This window comes from Hakea prostrata, chromosome 1 (genome assembly GCF_041222555.1).
Source record: "Hakea prostrata isolate BN-2017 chromosome 1, UWA_Hpros_2, whole genome shotgun sequence".
Lineage (NCBI taxonomy): Eukaryota > Viridiplantae > Streptophyta > Magnoliopsida > Proteales > Proteaceae > Hakea > Hakea prostrata.
This window is the reverse complement of record NC_142600.1, coordinates 78601226-78611613: the sequence shown is the minus strand read 5'-3', so window position 1 is coordinate 78611613 and position 10388 is coordinate 78601226. Positions and strand designations below refer to the sequence as shown.

General features: G+C 37.1%; 1 protein-coding gene across 1 annotated transcript; it reads right to left on the bottom strand.

Annotated features, from left to right (window-relative positions):
• Positions 1-8763: 8763 nt before the first annotated feature.
• Positions 8764-10162, bottom strand: LOC149030284 (protein HOTHEAD-like). The gene is made up of 4 exons (XM_089144941.1): positions 9841-10162; positions 9517-9742; positions 9357-9370; positions 8764-8999 (listed from the first exon to the last, which is right to left on the bottom strand). Exons 1-4 carry the CDS (start codon positions 10160-10162, stop codon positions 8764-8766), a joined length of 798 nt encoding a protein of 265 aa, XP_089001067.1.
• Positions 10163-10388: the final 226 nt, after the last annotated feature.

The following is a 10388-nucleotide window of genomic DNA, read 5'->3' as shown; positions in this document are numbered from 1 at the left end:
GCAAATCTTGGGGCATCATGAAGCAAGACATGGCATACATGGCATACATGGGGAGGATACATGCAACAACCTTAATGAGGATTTCTTTACCAGTTAGTCTATATGAGTCCCTAATTAGTAAGTCTTTATTACTCAGAGTCCAAGTATTAAAGTAATTGGATCCTTATCAGTTAACGAATCTCGAGTTGAGTCAAAGTGTCATGTAATTTGGCTATAAATAGCGTCTCTTATTCTAAATATACCAGGCTTGATTATTTGAGTAAATTGAGAGGCTTGGCCAGTGGGGAAGGAAACCCTCGTGGCCTAGGCTAGAGAGGAAAATTCTCAGAGATTCAGCAAGTTCCAGCAATCATCCACTTCCACAGCAGTGCACTTGCAATTCACAGAAACCCCAAGTTAGTTGAAGATCGCCCACACCCCATCGCACCTTCCCTCTCTCATTTCTCCCTTAGTTCTAGCTAGCTCCCAACCTGTCCCTCACCCTCTTCATCACCTGCAAGGCATCCCTGCCCCCCTCCACTATTCTGCGCATTGCAGAAACATCACCCCCACAGAGCCGGAGGCCCTTGAACCGCTCACCTTCTCACATCCGGCTCCTTGTTTATGCAGAAAATAGACAAACAGAAATTTTCAGAAGATTTCTACAATTAATATAACCCTTCTGAGATCTGAACTCTAACTCAGTTCCTATTCAAAACCTTCCATTGATCAAAGCCATTGGAATTAAGGTAGCAAACTTAGTCCATGTTCTACCCTAGCCGAACTACCCAGAAACCCTAGTTTTGTGGTGCTCCTTATCTAAGAAGATCCTGGAAGATCTAACCTAGACCATGGTTACATTCCAAGTATAAAGAACCACTCAAATAGGTATGAGGATTAGAGGCATTATCCTCAAAATAACATAAGTCACGGCTAGTTATAATGATTAATTTTTCATTCAATAGAGACTAAGGGCCTGTTTGGTTACATGAGTCTGAAGATTTCAAATCTATGGAGTTATAATTTATAAAATTAAATGTTTGGTTGTGGAATGAAATCTGTAGATACATCCTAAAAAATTATTTAATCAACGTGATTTTTGTGAATGTGCAAATGTATAGCTTTTTTGAAATCTCTGGATTTCACCCCTTACCCATAAATCTACAGATTCACGTTTTTAGTGTAAAAAGGTGAATCTCTAGATTTCATGAATCTAGAGATTTTTACAACCAAACAAGTATAATTCTCAGATTCATGAATCCAGAGATTTCAAATCTCTGGATTCATGTAACCAAACAGACCCTAAAATATTACATCCAACATATGAAGTCTAATCCCAACCGAACTAACACTAACAACTCTCTAGGCGCAAAAAATTACAAAGCTTGCAGTAATTTAACCAACAAGGTAGAGCAACAGAAGAAGAATACCAAGGGGAAATAATGTTAATGTTTGGGGTTTAAGTAAAAGGTTGTTAAGGATTTGTGTAGTTTGGAATACACAGACCGTTGCTTCCAACTAATATTTATAAAACAACACTAAGTTCTATGGTTAATTAGACTCTCACACAAAGGCTTATTACACCATTAGATCGTAACTAATCCAATGGCCTATATTAGAACATACATTGGGTATAACTTAAATACCTCAACCATAAGTTGGGTATGAATCAAATACCTCAACAATCTTCTCTCTTATGTTCTACATATAGCTCTAGCATTAATCCTATATATGTAATGTTCAACTCAATACAGAATAATTCATAACTTTCCAAAAAGAATAATATCCAATCAAATTAAAATTAATACATTAAACAAGAATCATGAGTTCTAGAATAAATCTAAACCAAAACAAAATTGGAGGCTCTAAATAAATAAACTATTTAATTTGTGCGAAAAAATTTAATAGCTCATCGTAGCCTTGGACGATTTTACTCATCAAGTAAACCATTCTTATTGAACTCTAAGAAATAAATTTAATTCACACATCATGCTCGTTTCAGATTCACTTCTCATACAAGTATCAAAATCATGACATAAATATTCATTTGTAGCACCAAAAATGATATCATCCACAAATATTTACACAATAATAGTGTCATTATTTTTATACTTTTACAGATAATGTGGTGTCTACTTTACCCATTAAGAATCCATTCTAGACTACAAATTTGCTTAATCTTTCATACCAAGCTCATGGAACTTGTTTAAGTCCATATAGAGCCTTCTTAAGTTTGAAAATATGGTTGGGGTAGGTAGGGTCTTCAAATCCCGGAGGTTGTGCAACATACACTTCCTCTATAATGAATCTATTTAAGAATGCATTTTTCACATCCATTTGATATAACTTGAAGTTCTTATGGCATGCAAATGCCAATAGCATTCCTATGGATTCCACCCGGGCTACGAGTGCATAGGTCTCATCAAAATCAATTCTCTTTTGTTGATTATACCTTTGTGGGACCAATCTAGCCTTGTTTCTTACAAGACCACTTTCATCAAGCTTGTTTCTAAATACTTGTTTGGTGCCTATGATAATATGGTCTTGAGGTCTTTGAATGAGTTCTCAAACATCATTTCTTTCAAATTGATTTAACTCTTCTTGCATGGCCATGATCCAATACTTATCAGTTATGGCCTCTTTAGCATTTTCGAGTTCTATAGTTAATAAGAATGTACCATAATTGCATAAATTTTGAGTTCTTGATTTTATTTGAATTCTTTGACCTAAGTCACCTATGACTTGTTCAAGGGGATGGTCTTTCCATAAGACTACCTCCTTAGGTAATTCTTGAGAGGTCCCACTATTTTTGGGATTATTTTATAAGTTCTTCTAGAGTCACGTTCATTGACTCTTCCACAACTAAAGTTCTTTAATAAACACTCTATATGCCTTACTATTTTAGAAGTATTCCAATAAAATTATCTTATCAAATTTTTTCTCAGGTTCATTGGTGTTCAATATTGTGTATTTACATCCAAATATTTGGAAGTGATCAACCCTAGGTATTTTATTGTGATAAAGTTCATTTGGTGTTTTTGTCTAAAAGTTTTATAATTAATATATAATTCAAGACATAAGAAGCGGTGCTTGTGGCTTCCACCCAAAGATACTTGGCAATGAGAATTCATTTAGTATGGTTTTAGCCATTTCTTGGAGTGATCTATTTTATCGGTATCGAGTATCGTATCGGTAAAGTGATTTTAAGAGACGTATCGTCTTGTATCGAGTATTGTATCGCTCTGATATGTATTTTAGTGAAATTCAACAGAGAGACGTATCGAGATGTATCGTATCGGTTGGGTCAAGTATGGATACGTATCGGCTAGTATCGTATGGTTTCATGGGATACTTTAAACTTTGGCCACAACAACAGATGTTGGTGACGTCTGTCCGCTGTTCACCGAATTTTTATTTAAACGATTGTAAAAGAAAACGAAAGGCTTAAGTTAAACACATTTGTTTAAACTTGAACAAATTACATACAACGTAGTTAAACACTAATTATTAAAATAAAAGGTTGTAACATATTTCAGACATTCCAATTAAATATGGAAGAAAAAAATGAGATGGTCAAATACTAGATAATCCATGTATTGAATTTGAATATTGGAGCTAGAATATGATTGGTTACCAAAATAAACTTCTCCCACATTCTTCCCATTTAGGGCACTTGAAAACTATCATTCGAGGTTTCATCTAGTGCAAGACACTCACAAGTCACAATATCATTTCACCTTGTCCACATTGACACATTGATCCTTCACCTTTTATCAAACTATACAATAAGTGGAAGTCAACTAAAATATTAACATTACATACGACATTAACTAACACTTAATCTTTGTCATGGATAACCCAGATTCATCATTTATTCAAAAGAATCTTGGTGGATTTGAACCACCATCCCCTTGAAACACGTTCATGTTCCAAGTGCTTTGCCAATTAAGCTTGTTGGTGCAACCTAGAGGGGGGGGGGTAATTAGGTTGCAACTAGTGGATTGTCCCAATTTTTCGGTTTGTGCGAAAATACAAAGTAAATTGAGAATTCAAATGAATTTAAACAATGACAAGCAATCACAACACAAGATTTATAGTGGTTCGAATTTACAAGTCTACGTCCACTCCTCTCTTGGCCTCAAGAGAGATTTTCACTAATGATTCTCTTTCAATACAATGGGTAGAGATCAAAACCTTTACAATCTTTGTTACGGGGCAAGAACACCCTTTACAATCTTTGTTTATCTTAGGGCAAGAGCACCCTCTTCAATCTTTGTTCACGGGCAAAAGCACCCAACCAATCTTTGTTCACGGGCAAGAGTACTCAAAACCAATTCTAATCTACCTAGACTAGAATTAAAAACAGTTACAAGAGAAGGATGTTACTTTAACAAGAGGTGTGACACTTTACCTCTTGTGTGTGTGTGATGCAATAAGAGTTGTATGCTCAAGATATGAAATGCATGCACCACCAAAGCCTTCAATCGCCTCAAGCTTGACTTCCACAAGCTTACTTTAACACCTTGGTATGTTCTTCAAGGTTGGGGAGAAGGTGAAAGGCAAAGCACAAGGCTTTCTTGCAATTTGAGAGCTTTAGGATCACTTGGGGCAGTGGGTGATCAAGTGTGAGTGTTGTTACTCTCAAATGAGGTGAATTGAGTTTATATAGAGCACCTTTGAGTGCCAAAACCCAATCCCCAACGGATAGAAAACGGACACATTTTTGTCCTGTTTTTTAGCCCAGACGGACGTCCGTCTGATCAGACAGTCATCCGTCTCAAAAGTATCCATTGCAAACAGCTGTAGAGGATATTCTCTTTAAACTAGCCGTTATGGTCAAATCTGGGCCAGACGGACGTCCGTCTGCCTAGATGGACATCCGTCTGGCCTAGACTGGCTCAGACGGACATCCGTCTGCCAGACGGAAATTCCGTCTGGCCTTCTGTTGTTTTCTAAGAAACAGAGTTATCAGGACAGACGGACATTCATCTGCTCAGACGGCTGTCCGTCTGAACTCTATTTTGGTGACTTAAGTTGGGGCTGGGACATGGCTTGGGTTTTTGGACTTTTTGGTCAACCCTAAGCATTGTACACCTCACTAACATGTCCTAGGTCACTCTAGTAATATGAATTACATATAATTGATGCATTTACATGAATGTGTATGTGAGAGTGTCCTAAGCCCTAATTCAACCTAAGTCTTGATCTTCGACTTGATCTTCGACTTGATTTTGTGCAATGGTCTTCATGTCCATCATGTCCATCTTGGCATGGTCATCTTGACTTAGACTTCATGTCCATCTTCATGTCTATCTTGGCATGATCTTGGCTTTGACTTGCATATGGCTTTGGCTTGGAGTTGGTCCACTTGTTCTCATCTTGAACTAAAACATCATAACTCAATATAGCCATTAGTAATTCATGCTTATTATCATCAAAACCAATAGAGGTTGATGTGGCAAATGTTGACATGGCATTTCCCAACAAAGCTAAAGATCCATAAAATAGAGTTGTCCAATAAAGATGCAATAAGACTACAGGAATGTTTTTGTTGCCACCAAGAGCTAATGTGACACTTAAAAAGAAAGAAAGGGGGTGGGGGTGGGGGGGATAGATGATAGGAGATTCCATAAAGCACCTGCAGCCCCTTTGAGACTAGTTTCCAAACTGTGAGTAAGAGTTTACAATCAAAAGTAAAGCATTGAAACTCATAAAGCTAAGCTGTCACACCCCACCCAGCCGGATCTGGTCATACCCGAATGCCCGTGGGGGTGATACACCGCAAGATCTAGGTTCAGTGACAAATCCATACAAAACATGATATAGCATAATTAAATGGACATGAATAAATCAAGTTTATCATACTAAGTTATCAAAACCAAAATAATGGTTACAATCATCCATTACTTCAAAATAAAAATATAACATCAAAGTTTTGAAAAGAAAAGAGAGTAATTTTCAACACAGTGGAAAACTAAACTAGACTAGTTCTCTAATGGAATCCCACCCAAAAGAATAGTCTTGATACTAGCATGAAAGCTCCATGTGTGTCCACTTTTTCTTCAGTCACTCCTTCAAGAAGATATACTAGCAACGAATCCTCCATTTGGAATAAGTCATCATAACCTGGAGTATAATCTAATAGAAAAAGACATATAAAAGGAATGAGTTCAACAGAACTCAGTGAGGTCAACTCAACATCATATCACACATTCATTCTTAATATTCCACACCACACATATAACATAAATATCGATAATGAAATTAATGACAATGATATGATATATGAATGATTATGCTCCTAACTCTATCATGAAGTCTCTATGGTAGACACGCATTAAGTCATACACCAGTCTTCTTTGGGCGGTCTCATCACTCTTCCCTCACGGCTTTGATGCACGTCTGTTGGGTTCTCCGCGGTTGTTGTGTAAAGTCTTGTCAAGCCATAGTTGGGGATTAGGTCACCACTCTCTCACATCACCATTGGTATAAGATCTGGTGCGTGTCAAGGATAATCCTAGGCTAATGCAAAGTCATACGGTCTCGTACTACATGTGGTATAGATACTTCCCCTATGGCACCAACCAACTCGGTTCAGTATCCAATATCTCCCCTCATGCCTAGTGCCCTGTTGGTTCGATACTTTCCCACCTAGAGTCAACGTATCCTATGGCACCAACCAACTCGGACTACGTTGACCCCTAACCCTATGGTCATCCACATATAATGGATAGGATGCTCTCCATGTCCTCTCACGGGTCATTTCACCGGTCTTGAGCGCCCATGAGCCCTTGTCTATTATATGCAACCCTACCATCTCATGATGATAGTGGGCCTGCTTGACACACAGGACCTAGCCACTAACATCACGGGTTAACCGGCTTCAATACCCCTGCCGAAAGGGTAGTAGTACTCATGAGGTCACCTAACCAAACACTTCTAGACATGCCCTAAATATGTAAATCAATAATCGGGAAAGAGCCAAGGGCACCATAGGAATGTGTCCCATACCGCCTCCTCTGATATCCTATGGCAGAAATGCCAAAAGGGCATTCCCCATTCCCAACCACAATATAAGCAATCATATAATGTCACTAGGGCAATGGGTGAACCCACAACCCTAGTAGAAAATACAAGGTAGAAGAAATAATAATATTTCTCCTCTCATACAATCACATTCCATTTCATAACAACAATAATAGATTTCAAAACAAGGAGCAACATCAGAAGTAATAATAAACATAAATTATAGCAATTCATATTTAACAAAAGACATAAAATAACCACAAAATAATACTAAAGCAATACAATTTGAGATTGTTACAATTTGAGCAATACAACATCACAAAATGTCAAAGAAATCAACAATTTGAGATTGTGAATCTCCAATTTTGGCTTGCTCCAGGCTGCCGTGCTTTCTATTTGATGCATTTTTCTTATAATTAATTAATCGTTAATATTTTGATTAATAGGGATTTTTAATATCAATTTTCATTATTATTTTGACATACCAAACTTATTTTTCATTCCATAATTTATTCTTGATAAAAGTCACCAAATCATTTTTCATTTTGACAAAAAATGAATTATTATACTCATTTATTTTAAATAGGTATAATAGAGAATGAGAATTGATACCAAAAATAGCCTTAATACCGAGAAGACAAAATAACAATTACTTTGGAGATGCTGCTACATTATCAATTAAGAGAATTAATTTGCCCATTCAAGGCTAACAAAACATTCTTAAATCTGAAAAAAATCAACATTTTACCAGAATCACCATCATCCTACCGATTTGGATAGTTGAGATCTTCTTCCACTTGAGAGAGCTTAGCTATTCTTTTGATCTGAAACAGACAAAAAATGTAGGCCCCATAACTCAGAGATTGGGTCCCATGCTAGAGGTGTGCACTACAAGAAAATGGACCTACAGCGGCATTTTGGAAACACCGCCAAATGTTAAAAAATGCCGCTATAAAGCTTCCCGGCGCTTCCAAAAATGCCACAAAAAATGCCGACAAAACCAATGCCGTATTGTTATAGCGGCACTAAATAGAAGTGACAGTGATGGTCACTTACGACGGCACTTTTATACGAAACGCCGTCAAAAGTACTTGTTGCGGCATTTATAGGAAACGCCGTTAAGAGTTCTTGTTGCGGCGTTTCTAAGAAACGTCGTGAAAAGTTCTTGTTGCATGAAAGTTCTTGTTGCGGCATTTCTTATAAACGCCGTTAATAGTTCTGTTGCGGCGTTTCTTATAAACGCCGTTAAAAATGTTGTCGTGATACGTTAATTATGCCGGCATTTTGTAATACGCCGGGATAGGTTTTTTAAATTAAAAAAAAAATCGTTCCAAAAAGCCAAATTCAATTTTACAAATGAATATTCAATTCCATCAATCCTTGCCCCACTAGGGGTATTTTGTTTTGAACAAAAGCTTGAAAATGACATCGGATTGATTCTTTTGGATTTTCTTGATGGGGTTTTCACGTAAACCATCTTCGCATGAGCTAAATCAATATCATTCACAATGTCAAGAAGCATTTCCCTACTCTATATTGGACCTTAGAAAAAGGGAAATGACTGGCAACGACAAGAACTGATAAATTCAATGGGAAAATTACCTCAAGATCATTCACAACGTAAAGAAACATTTCTCTACTCCATATTGGACCTTAAAAAAAGGGGGAATGACTAGCAACGGCAAGAACTGAAAAAATCAATGGGAAAATTACCAAAACCCACTGATAAGAATAAATTATCACAAGACCTATACAGTTCTAGACAAGGAATAGCACAAGTAATTGCCCACAAACTCGAACTGTTATAATGCGACGGGACATGAGATACACAGTAAGTATATCTGGCTGGAAAAGAACACGAATGGCGGCAATGCAAACACAACAGACATTGTCACTGGCGATGTCCCTCAGGCAGCTCAACAACCTTGTGGAAGGGTACTTTCCTCTGGGGTAGAGATCCATTTTCTTCATCATCTTTAAACTCCAGTAGGTAACTGGAACAATCATGCAAAAGACATTGTTTTTTAATATTGCAAGCAGCTAGAAACCTAAAACATGATTTCCCATCTATGTAAGATAGATTTAACTCAACTAGGGCATCCCCAATATTTAAAAGCAGACATTGAAGTCCAGATAATAAATAAATAAAGGTAAAATCACAATTGCAAGAGGACTTCAACTAGTATTCAAAGAAAACATTGCATCTAATTCATCCACCATGGTTCAGTATTTAACTTGAAAGCTTAGAAAGAAGATGCTTTTCACAGGTTCATATAGCCAAAAAAATTAACAAATTCTATTCCAAGAACTTAAAGGTTTATGTTCCAAAATAAATAAGTTTAACAACTTACTCATCAGTTCTCTTCTGGAAGTTCGCAAATTCATCAAAGGGCACATATGGAAAACAGCAAATAAGTAATCAGACTCAACAAATAGGTAACAGCAGAGTTACATAGATCAATGTTTAAGCATGAAAGAAGTATAATTGATTTATCATTTGGTTACTTGTACCGTTGGTGTCCTTGTCCCACTAGGGGCTGGTCCAATGTCACCTTGATGTTGTGGGATTTAAGGTGTTGGGCAGGACCAACCCCACTCAGCATCAACAGTTGTGGACTGCCAAGGGCTCCTGCTGATAAGATTATCTCATTCATGGCTCCCTTCTTCAAGTATGCTCTGTGTCTCACTCCTGCATCATCTGTGAACACCACTCCATTTGCTGTCGGTCTTAACTTCCCTGTAATGGGATGTAATGCTAACTATTTAAGATAAGATTGATAATATCGTTTATGAAGTCATGCATAAAGGAAAATTGGGTTCTTATTAGTTTCTTACATTTGGTTCTAAACATGATCCTATGAACTGTGGCATGTAGAAGAACTGTGAGACCTTTGGGGTTGGCATACCTGAGCAGATCAGCAGCAGTTTGTCGATGACCCTTAGAATCAAATATAGTTCCACCAACCTTAGTCCCATAAATGTGGTCATAAGTGAAGCCATTATCAGGCAACAAACCAGCTTCAATCAATCCATCTCTGACTGCAGATTGCCACAGAAGCAGAAGATTTGAAACAAAGGGAGCGAGAAGTGAATGAAACATTCTTTGTTCATGAAAAGCAGACTCATGGGCAGCTAAAGAAGGTTGGAAACTTTCCATTGATATATGTTGTAAGCCTTCACTTTTCTTCTTCTAACTTTGGATTTTCTATTATCTTAAAACACCCAAATCAAAAAAGAGAACCTCAACCATTCCTCTTAAAGCACCCAAATAAAAAAAGTGAACCTCAACCTTTCCTCTTGAAACACCCAAATCAAATTTTCTCTTCTATTACCTTAAAACACCCAAATCCGAAAAGAGAATCTCAACCTATATTGCTATATTT

What these genes read in the sequence shown, in the direction of transcription:
- LOC149030284 (XM_089144941.1), bottom strand. Translation starts at nt 10,162, where the DNA reads ATGGAAAGTTTCCAACCTTCTTTAGCTGCCCATGAGTCTGCTTTTCAT. An exon ending in GATCATGTTTAGAACCAAAT is followed by an intron (nt 9,743 to 9,840) that starts GTAAGAAACTAA and finishes ATCCCATTACAG; the next exon opens with GGAAGTTAAGACCGACAGCA.